This window comes from Kryptolebias marmoratus, linkage group LG21 (assembly GCF_001649575.2).
Source record: "Kryptolebias marmoratus isolate JLee-2015 linkage group LG21, ASM164957v2, whole genome shotgun sequence".
Classification (NCBI taxonomy): Eukaryota; Metazoa; Chordata; class Actinopteri; order Cyprinodontiformes; family Rivulidae; genus Kryptolebias; species Kryptolebias marmoratus.
This window is the reverse complement of record NC_051450.1, coordinates 14392569-14411413: the sequence shown is the minus strand read 5'-3', so window position 1 is coordinate 14411413 and position 18845 is coordinate 14392569. Positions and strand designations below refer to the sequence as shown.

Below are 18845 nucleotides of genomic sequence, written 5' to 3'. Positions count from 1 at the left end.
GGCCCCTCTTAAAGTTCCTGATGTGGAAAAGCAGCTTCTTAACTGCGATTTAGTTTCTCTGCAGATGATAAAACCAGGTTTGTTGCACGTTTAGTTTAAAAAGCAGAAGTTAGCGACTCATTGATCCTAGCTTAGCATTTAGCCTGGAGCTTTTTTTTTTGTTTTCCTGCTCTTTGGAAGAAGGCAAATGATTTCCCAAAATGTTTTTTGCTTTTGTTTTTTTGCGGATGCTGATGAATGGAGTGAGGAGTGAAGGGGGGGACAGTGTAAGAAGTGCCAGTGAGTAGTTTACCACCGTTCTGCAGCAAGTATTCTGCACCAAGTGAACATGAGTTGAGTCACTTGTGTATACGAGAATTTATGAGACTCAACGCTACTTTGTGCACATCATGCCAGCTACTTCTTCGGTGCAAAAAGGTTGTATTTATCTATGAAAAGTATCCGATTCAGTCTCAGCTGGTTGTCAGTACAAGATATAATGACTCTTTTATTGTTGGGACTAGTTTGAAAACTTTTTTTTCCTGTTTTAGTTCCAAGCAATCAACAGGATTGTTGAATAAAATCAAAGTTGGGACATAACCATTACTCTGGAGACAAAAAAATGCCAAGAAAATGTAGTTGTGAAGAGTTAAGACGAGCCACTTAGTGGTGGAAAGAATGTACCACAAGTATATCCAGTTTAGTTTTCACCTTCAGGAGCTAAATATCAGGTAAAGTGGCCCTTTGTTTCCCCATTGGGACATTTAAACATTTTACTGTCACACATTTCCCACTTTGAGAGTTTGGGAAACGACGCTGATTGACTGGGAGGGCAGGACATTATTACGTAAAGATTTGCAATCTGTGATTGCCTGTGTTTTATAGAATTTAGTGCTTTTGTCACTATGATAGTCTAGTTTTCTCATTTGTACAATTTCATTAATGCTTGTGTATATATAATAGCTTTCTGTCGACGTAATCAGACCGGTGTTATTACCAAGACCTGCAGCATGTTTCTGTTTTTAAAAGGTCTAAAAGATCACGTGCAATCACACACACACACACACTATATATATATATATATATATATATATATATATATATATATATATATATATATATATATATATATATATATATGAACTTCTTTTATATTTATTATTTCTGACAAAAGCTTAAGAAAATAAATGCAGTGTGGTCTGTTGGGTTTTTTTTTTGTTGTTTTTTTTAAAGAAATGCAATAACATCTGTGTTTTTGTGAACAACACTTTGTCAGATTACATAGTACCAATGACCCTCACCAGAGAGAGCAAGAAAATGGAAAGTTTATGTTGATTAAAACTCATTTCATGGCATTATCTAAGGAAACCTGATTTATTTTTCTTTGAGAAACAAACCACTTCAAGTCGAGGTTGCGTTCATTCAGGTATGCTAAAAAAAAGAGGAAGCTTTATTTATATTATGCTTTTTTTTCCTTCTTCTTCTTCTTTTAGGGTGGTGAAGCACCTATTCTTTTTGCTGTATTGGAGTTTTGTTTGATATTTGAGATGTGCACCATTTTTGTTACCTTGAATTTAAGTGAAAAATAAAAAATTCTGACTAAGATTTTGTGGATTTATTGTTTTAACATGAACAGTACTCATCAAAAGTCTTAAATTATCTCTTATCACCCACTACAATGAAAGGGGGACATGTAATTCCCTGTATTGGTGTGTTAGCAAAATATCTCACAAAACAAGTTTGAGTAAAACCTTCAGAAAGTAATTATTGGATGTGCAGCTAGAACTGATTAACTTTCATTTTTACAGAAAGAAATGTTTTTGCTAATTCACTTAACTCTGATCTGACTCATTCAGGGATAAAAGGTTCCTTAACTCAAGAGATGAACCAGAGCTGCATTGGCAAAAACATACATTTATATTGGATATTCACACAGTTTGTTACTAGGAGCCTGTTACAAAGACACAATCTGTTCAAAGTTTATTTAGTTGAATCTATGAGAAATACAATAAACAACAGTTTTACATACATATAAAAATATTTTAGCATCAAGGAGACTCCTAAAGAGCTATTAGCTGAAAACTTGGCATCTGATCTACTGAAGGATGATGCATCTCAGGTCTTTCCTGGATAGTTTTTTTTTCTACTTCTTGAAGGTTTGACTTTTACTTATTATCTTTTTTGGCTCTGGCACTTCTTTTTTGTCCTTCACTTTTCCACTTTTTGTAGGCGCACTGCTGCCATGATCAGACAAAACATGAATAAAAAAGCAGCCAAAGTCAAAAGGAGAAAAACTTTGAAGAATTACATGTTAAAATATTACAAGAAGGTCTGGCTCTTTGGAAAAATACTATGGAGATAGAGTGGATTAGGATTTTTGCACAGCATTGTACAAAAAAGGGTTAAACATGTTATACAACTAATAATTGTAAAGACCTTTTTTTAAAGATACAAAGGTCTTTTTGGGAGCAGATAAAGAAAGTTAGGCTGGATGGACATTCACAACAACAATGAAACATGTGAAAAATGTCAGATTTTGTTACTAAATCTAGCAAAGAGGAGATTTTTAAGGTGAATTCTCCTCAGGAAGTCTGACAGAGAAGGTTTACCTTAAGGACAAAGACACTGAGCAAAAACAAAAGGAGAAAAAAATGTTATAAACTTAATTATTTCAACAGACCAACACTTTCAAAAGTAGCCCTTTAAGTCTTAAATTCTGTTCAAATTAAGCTGTCTGCTGATGAGGACGCCCTTTTGTCTCTGGTCTCTGTTCGTCTCCAAAGCCACCATAATGTCCTTGGCAGCAGCATCCTTCCCCGCTCCCCAACCGACCCTCCCCTCTGTGTCACAGGGAACTGACCCCCCCTCCTACTCTTCCTCCCTCTGTCTGCCCCATCTCTGAACATGCCTTTCTGCAGGGCAGACTTCTATTTATACCTAGCAGGGGACTGACAGTTAACCTTTTGCACTGGGGGAAATTTCTGGTAGTGCAGCCAATTTTACTGGGCTATTTTGAATCAACCCCTTTATTCTGAGGGGCTCTCTGTACATCCATCTATCCCTCCTCCTATCTATCCATCTTTCTCTTCCTCCATGTCTTTGCCGGGGCAACGATCCAGCGCCACACTCCTCAGTCTCTTCTCAGGAAGAATAATTGGCCAAGCTTCAACCTCCTTTCATTTACAGCCACAGCAAACTGAAAGACTCCATTAGAGCATCTCCTCTCTGCCAACCCCTTCTTTATCGCCCCCTTTCCTCCCCTTCCTCTCGCCATTCTTCCTTCAAGGCAATCAGACAAGCCAAGCAGGGGTCATATAATGTATTGATTTGCGCCATCTATAGGTTTGCACTGACAGACTGCATCTTTGAAATATGTGTTGGCCTCTAATTTGATACAGTCAAGCCGGGAAACATGGACACAATGAAAGTTTAACTGTCTGCTAACTCCACTGCTTAATGCTTAAAAATATCATCTTTCTTGAAAGAAGTGGTAGAAGATTTGGCCATTTATGAAATATAATCTTTTTATTAATTTTCAAGACAAAAATGTTTCACTACAAGAGCAAAAATACAATTGAAAGGTAGATGGTTATGGCGTTTAAAGGGAAAAGAAACAAACATTGGATGCAAAATTTACAATTCAGTTTTCAACAATCTGAAAGTAAGTGGCACAGTATGAAGAAATATGAATATACTGTAAAAGAAAAAAAAAAGTCAGCTGGATTAATGACATCCTTACCTCAAACAACTAAACAAGATCAATTATAAACTTCAACTTAAAAAGGTAAACTAATATGAAGAATTTAAGGTTGACCTAATTTAATACACATTGTACAAACTGTTGCAGTAAATTCTATCAACTTGGCAACTTTAGTAAAAAATGTTAATTATGTAACTCTATGCCAGCTTTCTATTTGTAAAATAAAATCAGCTCATGTCGTAATGAGGCTTGGGGTTTTGAGTTAACTTAATGTAAATTTGGACAACTTGTTTTTCATTTATCTCAGCTCTAGTTATTAGCTGCACATTGCTGAGAAAAAAAGGCTGAGTCGACGCACTGAAAATTGTATTTATTGACCTCTTGAGGTGTTCAGAACGTGACAGAGCCGAAGCAACAAGGCAGCTAGAATGAGTTGAATTAAAACAAAAAACTGTTAACAATATATGTAGATTTGGTCTGCATAATAATGTAAAATCCATATAAATAATAAAATAAAATAAAGTTAGTGTTTATAACAAGTTAGCATGGTTGTGCGACACTGCAAATATAAAATTATCTAACAATTTTAGAAAATGTGGTAGTTTTTCAGCTCAAAGTTTCTGTTGTATGGCGATAACTCAATATATGGGCTTTTAAAGAGAAAGAGAACCACTCTGAACTTATATTGAGTTTCAGAAAAAAATCAGGTGAAACAACATAATACAGGGCATGCGCTTCACTCTCAGTGGTTAGAAAAGGAAAGTAACATTTATATTTGCATGCTACTTTATTTTTCTACTCCTTTATATTTTCCATAAAACTTTTCACTTAAGTCGCTGTTTTGATCACAGTTAGAAAAAAAAAACACAAAAAAAGGTTTGTTTTATAAAATGGTGCTGCATTAATTTACCATTTGGTTCATGTAAAACATGTTTTTCCTATATTTCTTAATAAAAATAAAATGGCAGATCTAGTAAGGGAACTTTTCCCCCCATGCCATTAAAGTTCTCCAAGGCTCAAAAAGATCAATAAGTCCAAGAATAAATTATTAATCGTAGCATAGCTTAGTAGCATAGTTTAAAGGGATGCTGGAACCACTGGAGTGGGCTAAACTATCACTCTAAATTTATTTTAGGCTTATTCACCTTGACCAGCTATAAATAAGTGCTGCTTATTGACGCTTGAATATATGCAACTAAGTTACGCAAGGTCACTTAGACATAAAATAAGTCATTTTATTTCACAAAATTACACTGATGTCAAGTCTTCAAGGACGTTCTGAGGTCCTGTTTAAACTTTTTCATGTGCTGAGTTGTTGTTTGTTGGCAGTGAAACATGTTGAGGAGTAGAGGAATAAGATAATAGTCAAATAATCTGTAGAAATCCTGCAGGATAATACAATTAGGAATTGTGTATTCTGTTACCACCAGATGACAGTGTTTATCCTCTCAACTTGTCTGGACATGACATCTACGGACCCCTAGTGGAAGGACAGGGAACAGAAATGTCCTATCATCCTCCAAAGCCAAAGGTTTAACCTTTCACCCTTCAATGAATATGTGGATAATAGAAGTTTTCTGAGTATTAATAAACCAAACACTGATTTGAGGAAACAAGTTTGCTTTAGCAAAGATTGTGTCCATGTAAGGAAGTTGTATCAAAATGCATACACACTTTTCCTCAAAGCCTCTGAGCATACAAATTTGAATCCAGAAAGATATTTTATTAAACTGTGGCAGGAATATTGTTCTTAGAAAATTTACCCACGCTGCAGCGAGCATACATGATAGAAAAGGTCAATGAAATGGATTGAGTGTGGAGAAAATCACTGCACACTCTTATTTCTATGCCAAAAGGTCTTGAGCAGCATTAATGTCCTGCTCTCCCTGATAGATAATAAAAGATTGTGTGTGTGAGTGTGTGTGTGTAGGTGTGTGCGTGTGTTGGAGTCGTTTAGGTCTACTGAGTCTTCATTACACCAGAGCAGGGTCCACTCCTGTCCTTTGCCCTCGCTCATTGCCTCCTCCAGTGCCGGCCAGGAATAATGAATTACAGTGGATGCCATGGGGGGGTTAGAGAGAGAGAAAGAGAGAGAGAGAGAGGCTCAAAGGTGGACTCCATTTTAGCTCAAATTACCTCTCAGATCCGATTCAAATGGCAGTCTCGGGCTGCGCTTCTCTGCGTGTTGCTGTCTGCAGGGCAAATGATCCATCCACACCTCTTCTCCATTAAGGAGCTGCGATTTCTGCTTTTCTGGTGGTCGTCCCGCTTCTGTTCCACCACCAGCTAAATGAATAAACAAAACATTTCACACAAAAGCTGATAAATCAGATTTAGGACAGCTATCATTTGCACTGTGTGCACTGGGTGTTTCAGGACAGTCACTATACTTGTTAGCCATTCCTATTCCTGTGCAAACTCCAAGCAATGGCACATTGTGCAACAAAACAAATACTTGCTAGCGTGAATTAAACCCACCCAGCTCAGACTTAAAAAAAACAACAGCCTAACAATGAAAATAATAAAAGGTGAGTGGGGTAAATCAAGCATTTCCATTGTGGGATCTTTCCTGACAGATAAGAAAAGTACACCACATGTGGAAAAATTAAATTTCAAAATGAGGAAATACTTCTGCAATCCACACAGACAATAAGTCATCTCATGAGCTTTGTGTGAAGCACTTTAAAACCCAATCAAACGACAAAAAAAATAAACCCTAACTACTTGTGAAGTTCACAGAAAATCACAGAAAGATGAGCTGACGCCTGGAGTGAATTTCCAAACAAAGCTTGCAGCCACACTTTGGATGCTCTAAAGGTCAATGTTTGTCATGTTTTCATTAGGCTTCGTGTGTGTGCCGGCAGGTGTATTTATAGCATTAAAAGGGCCTGCGTGCTTTTCCACCCCACAGTGGAGAAACGCCCAGAGTTTTCAGGCTGAAACTTACTGCGCCGCCTGTTTTGCAAGCCCCTTGCTCGTGATTAGTGACAAATTCACCGAATATCTGCCACCTGGGGGGTAAAAACAACTCAGGTGGGCAGGGTGTGGGGAAGGGGGGGTGAATGGGACCCGGTCGCACATGGCGCTACTATTTTGGCGACTTGGACTGCAAAGGGCGCGATGCCACACAGGGAGAGGGGGGAGAGGGGTCGAGTCACCGCTGCTGACTGACTGACCTCCTTCCTCTATAATTAACGCTCAGAGCTGGACGCAGAGCCATGATCTGGTTTGTTTCTCATTGAAAATGGGCTTTATTGAACTTCTTTATCATGCGTAACTTCTAATGTGATCGCTTGTGGTTTGAGTTTGTCCTGACAGAAAATGACTGAACTTCTTTTGAAACGTTCGAATATACCGCTCTAGACATGCAATAACTGGGGGGGGGGTGTTTTAATTTAAAATGGCAAGACATATTTTAAAATGAATTAAACGAAAATGTTAGATTTTGGTGTCAGGCGCGCATATCTCCATGCGTCAAACCGTAATCGTGTGAAAAAGCACAAACGTTCGGTTTCATTCTGCGTGTCAGAGAGCTGGCCTGTCATTCAGGGCTGGTAAAGCTGTTCTCACACCAATAAATATGTGTTTATTCTGCAGCAAGTGCGTTCCACCTGTCTGACTCCCACTTGTTCCTCTTTGCCTTGCGCCAGACAGGTGCACGAGGAATGCGCACCATCCAAAGCCCGCAAAGCATCCTGGATGGGCCGCACAGGAGAGGAAGAGCAAAGAAAAAAAATAAAAAGAAAGAAAGAAAGGTCCCTTCTTGTTTCTCTGCTCACCATCACCTCCCATGACGCACCGCAGCGCCCCCCCCTTGCAGGACTGACAGTGTAAACCCATTAAACTTACAGAAATAGCCACCACGTGGAGTTCATTCCTCGGTGGGAAAAGTGCTGCAGACCAGCTGCAAAACCCCGAAGAGCTGCCTGACACCAGTTGAGCATCTGACTTTTATTTTTTAATTAATTTATCAACAAAACTTTATTTTCATGAACACAGAAGCACACCAGAGACGCTTTGCGTGAGACTTTTATTTACTGATTTATTTTGGGGAGGAACAAATGTAGGTGTAGTTTATAAAAGAGAACTTTTAGTGGTCTATAATTTACTTTAACTTTTTAGCAAATGAGTTTTAGATTTAATTTTAAAAACAAGAAAATAAGCTACGATTTTAAAGTGTATTTAAGGAACTAGAAGTGGAACTAGATGTTGGAGTTATAGGCTGTTTTTACTGGTGCAGCTTTTTTTTTTTTTCCTTAAGATTGTTAATCTATCCCTATTTTTCTATTTACACTTTTAGTGTGAAAAATCAAATTAATCTCTGTTATATGTCTTGTAAAGCAATTTTGCCTCATAATTTTATTTTGTTCCATTTAGACAAAACAGTCATAGCAAGACTTTTTTTTCCTTTTTTTTGTCAAAACAAAAAGTAGAACTGGAACTCGGTGCTCAGTTGTTCAGTTTTTTATATGTGTTTCACTTTGCAGAAATAGTTTGCTGATCAATGATCCAACACGTTTTGTTTGTTTTGTTTTTTTTATTTTTATTTTTTTATTTTTTAGAACTTTCCTCAGCTTAGAAGCACCTGATCCAGGATGTTGCGCAGAGAACCTTGCCGGAAATAAATACTGAATTTCTCAATTTTATCAGATTATAAAATTGTAACTATTTTTTTGCATTTGCACTGATTCAAGTCCCGGAAAGACAACAAACACAGCTAAATACAAAGCAAAAAAAGACCACAACTTTTTATTATTTACTAAAATGTGATGCAAAAGAAGACTGTAGCCCTTCAGTCTTCATATTTACCACAATATAAACCTCCATTCTTTTAAAAAGTAACAATAATTGACCATCAAACGCCTATTTTCCTCACATTAGTGCAGCTTTCAGGAGTTTGCTGATGGGAACTCAGCTGCATTCAATTAGCCTTCTTCTAATTTAGCCGAGGCCTTAATTGCGCTCAGGGTGGGTTTGTTGTTTGCGCTAAGCTCCGTTTTGAGGCTTCTGTGGAGGGGGAAGAAAAAGGGAAAAAAAACAACAAAAACGAGGCGCTCCTTAAGAACAATCCCAATTCAAATGAGACTTATCTACGCCACACCGATCAGGCGGATTAAAGGTTATTAAAGCCCAGAAAAGAGGCAGAAGCTTCTGGAAAAGTCCGCAGCGTGGCAACTCCGAAAGGGTTTCTCTGCGAATCACAATCAAGTACGGTTAAAAAAAATATTTAGACATCATCCACTACCCGTAGTGTAATGTAGGGTCAATAAATATAAGGGGGGATCATTTATGTTGTTTTGGTTATTAATATGTGGTCAAACTGAAGTTTTGCACGAACTGACAATTGCCTAAAATAACTTAATTAAATGCATAAAACACTGGAAACATTTTATATCTCCACGCGCAACATGTGTCCCCGAATAACTGGATTTTATGCTTGCCCTTGACTTCTTTCCCTTTATTTCTGCTACATTTGACTTGCGCTGGGAGAACATTTGAGGTTCCAGCTCTCATATTTTTTTAAAAACTGCTTTCTTGTTTGTTTCTGAACTGCTTGATTCGTGGATTCATTAAGAGGCCAGCTCGTAATCTGCTCTAATTCGGCTGCTATCATGCAATTGGTTGCAAAAAGAGGAGGAGGAGGAGGTGGCAGGGGTGTGGGGGGAGATCATACAGGATCATCAAATAGAAGAGACGTGCTTTCAGGTTTGTTTGAAAGGCACAGGAAGCTGGAGGATTTGGGTTCGACCCCTGCGATGGTGACAGAGCTGATATCTCTTAGAGACCCCCTCGCCCCCATTCATTTGGAGGCAGGGGATGGTGAGGGGGGGTGGGGGTCGGGGGTGCATCTGCAGAGGTCCCACCGCCCTCTGATCTGTGAGCTGGCACACATCACGGCCGTCCATTCACAAATCCTCCTCCTGCGCGTCACCTTTTGTAGTACTCCATAGTACTCTGCGCATGGTGACGTATAAGACAAGAAATACAAGGAGGAGGGGGGAGATGGGGGGATTAGGTTATAGGAACTCAAGGACAGGGCACATGCGCACAACGCATGCAATTGATTTGTAGTAGCAGGAGGGGTGTGTGTGTGTGTGTGTGTGTGTGTGTGTGTGTGTGAAGAGAGGGAGGGGTGTGTGGAGCTATAAGTAGATCTGTAGTGAATGTAGTATATAGCTACTGCATGGAAACAGAAATTTAGACATTCAAAGTGAGCCTTCAGATACAGAGATGATTTATTTTTCTTGCAAAACAAGAGGGGGGGGGTATTAGAAATGCAAGTATGAAAGGGGAGAAAAAGATTATTTTACTGTTTATTTACCTGACAGACATGACACAGTCACGAATGCGCTCTGACTCTTCATACAAGACTATTGCTGTTTTATTTAACCTTTTCTGTCGTGTTCCCAATCCGCATTTTTTTAAATGTTCAAAACAAACACGAATCATTAATATCATCGGCTACACGTTGGGAAAATTACCAGTGGAGATTTCACTCACGCAGCCAAATAGAAAGGCTAGATGGCAACAAATAACGCCTGGATGTGACGCGCGCGTTAACGTTCAACATGTGAAACGACTGCAGACGAGGCCCCAGACTCTGTTTTTTTTTTTTTTTTTTGCTGCAACAGCTGCACGGCTGTCTGCACACTGGGCCGCGTTTTGTCAAAGGATCTCAATAGGCTGCACATGCACAGCTCCCAAACACTCCCAAGTCACCTGAAACAAAAAGCTGTGGCACAATAACGCGCTTTGATCCAATGTTACAGAATAACATGAGAAGGCAAAGTGTGTGTGTACTAATTATTATTGGTGCATTTCACCTCGTCTGAACCAGACACTATGAAGCAAATAAGAGCAACTATTATATGAGCAAAAATTGAAATATTTCCTAGAAATTAGAATTAAAAAGCAAATACCCTAAAGAATTAATGTAGTCGCGTCCGAACAACTACTAGTTTTACTACAATGTAATGAAATGAAATAAACAGCAAATACTTTCAGCTTCATGCGATGTATGTTCAGTAATAGAAAACAACAATATTGCAATTTGCCAGTCCTTTAAAGCGCCATTTTAACCCTTCATCAGCCAGAACAGCCCCTTGGAAATTGGGGTTTTCTACCAAAATCGTCGCAGACAGCGTCGCTCACACGTTTCATTTCAGCAACAGAAGCAATGTTGGTAAAAATATATATATTAATAGGGAAGATGAACTGGAGGGGCATTTTCCACCCGAAACAGGACATGGTGGTTACTTTTCCTTTAATGGGCGCAAACCAAAACAAGTCTAAGTGAGTAGACAATAGTGGCGAGCCTGGGCTTGCACGCTGCAAAAAAATACGTATGTTGAGGAGGGTTGTTTTTGTCTTAAAAGCTGCATCAGGGGGGGGACATTTTTTGCTGTTTCACCTGTTCTCTTAAAAACACATAATTTCCTGGCACAAAAAAAGATGTAGCTCTTTTAATCAGGTTCATGCAAAATCACATTTGGATACATGGAAATAGATAAAATAGTATTTTAAAATACTTTTAGACAGAACGCAGGCAGTTTTTGTAATAAAATGTCTAGTTTACGCAGCGCACAAAGGCTCTGATTATAATTCAGCCTCTGAAAATGGTGTCATTTCCTCCGGACGTCCCTGTTTTTGCTGGGAGGTTAGAGGCCAAGCCCAGGCGGTGCAGGGCCTGTCTGTGGATCTATTGTCTGCTGCTTATTTAGCGCTCAACATTTAATCTGCGCTTCCTCTCACAAGTGAGAAACAATCGCAGCGTGAGAGTGGCCTGTCTAATTACATCTTTCACTCTCAACTTTCACTCTTTGGGCTTGTTGTGATGGGAGCATGCGGGTGTTGGCCAGTTGCAGACTGGAAATTGATTTTTTTTAATCAAAGATGCGCGTTATTTTTCTCTTCCTTCATTCATTAAAATATGTCGAAGTTGTGTGAATTTGAACCTTAACTCAAATTACCTTAAGAGGAAAAATAAAGCACTTTATCATAACTGTTGTGTAATTTGCAATAAAATTAGAAAATGATGAGAGAAATTTTAAAAATGTGATGCTTTCAGGATGAAAGTTGCCTGAAAGCCAAACAAGCCTAAATAAAAAGGTGGAAAATGCCCCAGATTCAAAAAATAAAAACAGTTTGGGACATTGTCACTAAGGCAATCTCTTAAATGCGAAAGAAAATGATTTACACTAAAATAAATAATTAGTATAATTAAAAAAAAATACATTATTTTTTTTCCGGAAATGTGGATCTCTGGTTCTCCAAACCCATAAAAAAGGACAACAGATGTTTCTAATAATAAAAAAAGATGCTGTAACTCTACCGACCACATCTTCTCAGCCTCCGTCTGCTCACCGGGCTCCCCCCTCCTCCTCCCTTCCTTTTTACGCGCAGCTCAGACTCGGTTCCTCCCGAGCCGCCGTCGCCGCGGCCGCTGGGCGCCCCGGGGATGAGAGAGGACAAACTTCGGTCAGCAAACTTAGCCGAAAGTTTTCGTCTTTGGCGCGACTCTGGATCCCGAGCGGCGCGCACAAAACAGTTTGTTTGCATCACTGATTTCTTTTAAAGGGATATGGACCCAGTTCTGGGGTGGACCGCAGCGTCGCGACAGGGCGAACACAAGCGCAGGGAAATACTCAGCACGCACCCATTTGGCTATGTTTTGGCCCCCCCTTTTTTTTTTTTTTTAAAACTATTTTGTATTTAGGTCGCCAGTTATGAAACAAACCAAAAACTAGAGTTGGTAAAATCCATTAATAGTAAACACAAATGGGCTGTTGCTGTAATTTAAAGGATAGGCGCGTTTCCGGGTTAAATTGCGTTTTTAAGAAAACACAGTAATCTCTTGGTTTGAAAGTCAACATGCGCAGTTATATTGTTTTTACATACATGACCTTGTTTCAAACGAACTGATTGCAACTTACTCTGTTTTCATTTTATCCTAAAGAAATTAACCCAGTCTTTAATGATTGAATATGGTGCACCATATAGGGAATGATAACATTTTCACCCATAAAAACACAACTTAACTGCTACTATTTGGGTGATATTTCACTAAATGCTCAAATCTTTGCCTCCAAACAGGCCAGTGGTCGTGTTTGTTTCCATTTAGCAGATTTTATAGTTGTTAATGAGCTGTTATCCAAACTGGGCGTCTAAAACTGCAAGATTCAAACTCATCCTTCCGACATGTTTTAGTGTATTACAGCATACTGAAAATATGTCTTCCCCCCCCCCCACCCTAATATAATTGGGAATGTTTGCCCCGCAACTATAAGGAACCCCGGGGGTCCTCCTTGCAGCTCACTTTGCCAAGCGATGCTTCAGCCTCCTATTGTTTTTTACGCGCAAACGGATGCGCGTCTATTTCCAAACCAAACCCCCACCTCGAAGAAGACACGGGGAAATAAATAAATAAATCAAGTTAAAGACGCCATAGCTTCTCAAATGAATTTTTATTTATTTTTTTGGTGCGGCGGGGGGGGGAGTAACTGGGCGCATGCATTGGATTTAAATGAGGCTTCCTCTCCGTTAACTCCGGGACTCTTTCTCTTTTACTAAAAGCGAGGGCTGGGCGTTTGTAGACTTGCTCTTGGAGTGTGCGTCACATGGCCCGGTTTCTGCCGTCCGATTGGCGCGAGGCACGTGTCTGGGAGGACGGTGGGAGAACGTCACTCGGGGGTGCTCGCATTGAAAATAAGAACAAAACTCCAGAGTGAGAGTATTAGAGCATCAGTTTAGGAGCCTCTTTATTTACCCCCTTTAGTTTAGTTTAGGTGTTAGGCATCACCGAGGACGCGCAAAGCGGATGACACTCTAAATTGGATGTTGCGCAAATGGCAAATGATTTTAGCTCCAGTTGTAACCCGAGTTTGAGGGAATATATGTGAAAAATTATGCTTTTCTCAAAGGACACTAACGCAAGGCTTTGCATGGCGTCCAAGGCACTCGCTAGTATTTGAGTTTTTTTATTTATTTATTTTTCTCGTGCAGTTTCATTTTTTTAAATAATAATATTATTTCCATAAAGTTCTTCGCGAATTTTCTTGCTGCGGAGGGAGCAATAAAGGGGTTAAAGAGAGTAAAAGCGGCGAAAGTGAATCAGTATGGAAGAAAATGATCACGGCAACAGAGACGAGCGGCAGGAGTCGGCGGACGAGTCCAACAGAGCCATCCTTCCCCTCTTACAGGCGCCGGGGAACCAGCAGATCCCTCACCGGGTCACCAATTTCTTCATCGACAACATCCTGCGGCCGGACTTCGGGCGGAAAAAGGACGCGGGCGCGGCGAGCCGGGAGGAGAGCGGTGGCCTGGAGTCGCGGGAGAGCCACAACAGCCCCGCCGCCCCTCAGACCGAGCCGGTGGGCAGCACGGTGCCGGCGGAGGGGACCTCCACCCCACACGCGGTCACTGGGGCCAAGAAGCCCGCAAAAGCCGCCGAGGAGCCCCTGAAAGCCCGCGGAGACAACGGAGACCAGTGCCTGAGCTCGGACTCGGACAGTTCCCAAGCCAGCTCGAACCCATCCATGTCTCAGCCCATGCTGTGGCCAGCCTGGGTCTACTGCACCAGATACTCGGACAGGCCTTCTTCAGGTTGGTTGCCACGCGTTTTTTATCCCATCCCGTATTCGAGGTAACCTGAAATACCCCGTAACACTGACCCCGGATGGCTTGACCGACTTCTCGCTTGCAGCGTAGAGTGAGGGGTGCAGCGCGGAGCAGGAATTTCCAAACTATAAATTGCTTTTATTATTATCAGTTAAATAATTACGCCTCGAAGAGGGATCGCATATTTTTTAAAAAAAGCGTACTTATGTTAGCGACAATATAGAAGGAAAATAAAATGCCATAAATATTTAATTTCAAACACGTTCTGGTGGGAGGAGGCCTATTTTAAAATGTAAACAAGAGTGGAGAAATATTGTTCTTTCAGAGAGAAAAAATTGATCAAACTTTATTCAACAAAATGCGCAAAAATGACACATTTCGGAACTATTACGCACAGAATTCTTCTCACTGAAATAATCCCATTTGGCGTGTCTTAAAGTAGATGTATTTGAGTTTTAAGCGGACAATAATACAGCCAGGGTTTTAGATATAGTAAACCTAAGCTGGGTATCCTTTCCAGAGAATGTACTAGTTAGTAAATATACATCTGGTGCACTTGTGGTGCTTTTTTGCGTTATAAGCATATTGTTTTGGATTACTATGCAATTCAGCACGGTTTCGTGCCTGTTAATTAGCTGGACTAGTGAGCCCACACTTGTATCTTTTATATGCCTATGTGAGCGTCATTTGTGAGAAGAGTCCCAGAAGTTTCTCATCTTGTTGCAAAAGTTAGTCAGTCAAAATTTTCTTTGCGTCCCTCGAAAAGTGGAGTACAACTTGTTCTCATGCATTATGTAACGCCATATAGAGTGGCGTGGGCGACTACTACGAGTAGCAGAGCTGCAGTTTTCACATGGGCTGCTTGGAAAAAAAAAACCCCAAAAAACATGCACGCTGATTCATGAAGCTCGAGCCGTTTTGTGTTGTTTCATTATTGTTTTGCACGCTGTTTGGAGGAGGAGACCATGCACTCAAACAGGGCCTCCTTCCAGATGGAAAAAAACAAAAACAACAACAACAAAAATTGTGTCTTTAAAGTGTGCTGCTCAAATTCTGTGAACGTTTGTTCATCGAGGAGCTTTTAAAAGTGGCCCACAAAAACTATTTGCTCCACTTGAATTGATCCTGTTTTTTTTAACTAAACTGCAACACAGAAGCTGAGCTGCGTCAGCGACGCGTCTCCAATGTTATTAACTAATGATTATTTATTACTAGATGTATTTCGGTGTGTGTGTGTGTGTGTGTGTGTGTGTGTGTGTGTGTGTGTGTGTGTGTGTGGTTGTCTATGTGTGTAAAAGAGGAAGGAGGATAGCAATAGGAAGGTGCTTTAGCTTCTTGGGTTGTTTCTTCAGTGGAAGTGGCAGCATTTTGTCCTAATTTGCTTTATTTTTACGCTTTTTCTTTTGGACAAAATACATTTGACGACATGTTTACATCTGGTTTCTTGCCAAATTAATACACTATAGTCCGTCTTTAAATATATCAATATAAAGCCACCTGAAAAGGCAAATAAAAAGCTCTTTGTTTACGAGTATTGTGGGGCGATTGTGATAAGTTTGAAAAGGCGAACCTTGTCGTAAAGTGCACTTTACGCACGTGTTTGGAGTACATTTGAAGATACTGACTGACCTGAATACAAATTGAGGGGAGTAGTAGTAGCTTTTCGCGTCTGGGTGGAGTACCTTTATGCAGAGAAATTTAAAAATATATATTAAATTAGGTTTTTAAAATAGCTTTTACGAAGATTTGCTCACAATTCTGTCTGATGTAAAGTCCGAGGATTTGTTTGTGAGCCACGTTTTCTTTGTTTTTGGTCCACTATTGATCGTGTTTTGATTTTGACCAACAACCGTATGTGTCTGTACCCTCCACCCCACCCAACCCCAACCCCACCCCTATCAATCCTCCCCACGCCAACAGGGCCGAGATCTCGCAAACCAAAGAAGAAAACGACCAGCAAAGAGGACAAGCGACCACGGACGGCCTTCACAGCGGAGCAGCTACAAAGACTCAAATCGGAGTTCCAGACAAATCGGTATCTGACGGAGCAGAGGCGGCAGAACCTGGCGCAGGAGCTGGGTCTGAACGAGTCCCAGATCAAGATCTGGTTTCAGAACAAGCGGGCCAAAATCAAGAAGGCCACCGGCACTAAAAACAGTCTGGCCTTGCACCTGATGGCGCAGGGACTGTACAATCACGCCACCGTCACGTCGAAGGACGAAAAATCAGACAGCGACTGAGTTCCTGACAAACAAAAACAGCAGCCTCCATGACGAAAAAGAACCTATAGTAATCCTATGATAGATTTTTTTTTATAGAGATTAAAAAACTCTACTTACAGGAATATTTAATGTTGCCACAGCAGATACTATAACTCACTTATACGGATGTACAATGGCTCCACAACACCCTAACAACACACAGAAACGATAAGGTCACTACTACCAGTATTTCTAACACTACCATAGGTTTCTGTAGGTTCCTATGGGGATATTATAGTGATTTTTTCGTTTTATGGGAGGTTTAATCAAGCCTTCAATGCAATAATATGACCGAAAAAAGGGCCAGTGTATACCAGCATAAATTGTTTAAAAAAAATAACAGAGATATTTCTGCAATATCACGTCTATAGAAAGATGTTGTATAAAGTTTTTGTTTTGTTTTGGTTTTTAATGTCGTCCCAGCCCCTACCAGGAGGAACAAAGGCTCACAATGTTCATTTTTATATACAGCTATCCATGATTGTCACCATTTTACATTGAACTAACTGGCACTTGACGTTTAGATTTGTCAGTAAAATGGGTTTGAGAGAGGGAGGGAGAAAAAAGTCCAAAGAATGATTTTTCTTTTTTTCCTGCTGCATCCAGGCTACTGTGATTTTACATAAATGCTAACACGGTTCTGTTGCCATGCTTGCTGGTTTTCTTGGTGTAAACTGGACATATGAAGGTGTTGTGTATCAGCTGCAGAGCTAATTGGGCAGTACATGATTTTCTCTTTCTTTTCCTTTTTTTTTTTAAACACAGTTTGTTTTAGGTGGATAGGATTTATTTTTAACCCTTAACTAAAAAGTTATAGGCCTTGCGTACATGAATCTCTCATAGCCTTTAAACAAACGTGCGTAAACTCTTCGTTATGCCAATGCATCAGTGCAGCTATTGTTGTTTTAAATAGCAATATTCATTTTTTTTTGTAGCTAAATGAAGGCTAAAATGCTGCCTTTGAAGTCACAGAAACAACTCTGTAGCATAAAGACAATGATGACGACCATTTCTGCGTACTCTCTCTCCTCTACATGCAGGTTTCTTGGATGTTCTTGGTAAATCTTTCTCTATATACATTTTTATTACATATTCGTATATCATTAAAAGAAGGGAACTCTGCCAGTGACTGTATTACAAATGTTGGAAATCGCTTATTGTTGTTGAAAGGACTTCATATGTGTATTTATATAGATTCTATTGAGAAAAAAAATCTATCCAATGACCAGTGTTGCTTTAGAGTAGATATCTGAGGTGTTTACACTGCTTGTTTATCTTGCAATAACTTCTTTTTTGTTTGTTTGTTTGTTTTCTTTTCTGTTATTTTTGTGAATGAAAAAATTGTTTATGGGGCCTTTTGCATGAAAGCTGCAATTTGTTGTACTTGGGCAAATAACTGTGTTTATAAACTTTGGTCTTTATTGACAAAAGTATGATGGAGCTAAGTTTTTTCAGACTGCATCCATACCAAATTATGAACGAATTTCTCATTTTTTCTTCTTCTTTCTTTCGAAGTGTTTTTTTTTTTCTTTTCTTTTTTTGTTGTGTATCTGCAAAAAGTGTGTGTGAATTTAAAAATCCACCAAACCTAAAACACACTTTGCCTTAAAAGTTCAAGTGGGAACTTTTTTTTCTGAAACAGAACTGTGCCGAATCAGAGAAGCAGTATTACTTCAAATGCAGACTACTCAAGTTTATTGCCTTTATGAAAACTTGCTGGTACGACATTATGAATTTACTCATCAGCGTATATCTATCTATATATGAACATGTTTAAATGAAATTACGACACAGAGTTGTAGAATACAATGCTATTTTTTATTTTATGTTGGAAATTCTTTGGTATAAATGTACATAATTTGTATCATGTATTAATTGTGTAATTAACTGCCTCCTGAAAACTGCAAAAGAAGAGTAAATAAACCTTGAAGATTATACACAAACTGGTTCCTGACCTCTCTGTGCGTTGCTTTTATAAACACAAACTAGGTCTGATTGTAGATGCACAACAGCTTTTTGCTCAATCCCAGCATCCACATTAACTTTTTACTGGCTAAAACTGTCTAGAAAATAATGAACACAATGCATATCCACAAATTTTATCACAGGGCATCAGTAATTTGCGCTGCACAACAGTTTTATTTCATGCAAACATTCGGCGTCACATTTCTGCAGGATCAAACTCAGGGTTTCTGAGATTAAAACATTTACAAAAAGAAAGAAAAAAAAGCATCCAAACATAATACAAGTGAAAGCCTTGAACAATTCCCAGGCATGTTTCCTCAACA

General features: G+C 39.5%; 1 protein-coding gene across 1 annotated transcript; it reads left to right on the top strand.

Annotated features, from left to right (window-relative positions):
• The first annotated feature begins 13173 nt into the window (after positions 1-13173).
• On the top strand, positions 13174-18511 carry en2a (engrailed homeobox 2a). Its single transcript, XM_017406325.3, has 2 exons — positions 13174-14281; positions 16217-18511. Exons 1-2 carry the CDS (start codon positions 13795-13797, stop codon positions 16534-16536), a joined length of 807 nt encoding a protein of 268 aa, XP_017261814.1. The 5' UTR covers positions 13174-13794; the 3' UTR covers positions 16537-18511.
• Positions 18512-18845: the final 334 nt, after the last annotated feature.

Coding starts and splice junctions, on each gene's coding strand:
- en2a (XM_017406325.3), top strand. CDS start 13,795: ATGGAAGAAAATGATCACGGCAACAGAGACGAGCGGCAGGAGTCGGCG. Junction 14,282..16,216: donor CTCGGACAGGCCTTCTTCAG/GTTGGTTGCCAC, acceptor CCACGCCAACAG/GGCCGAGATCTCGCAAACCA.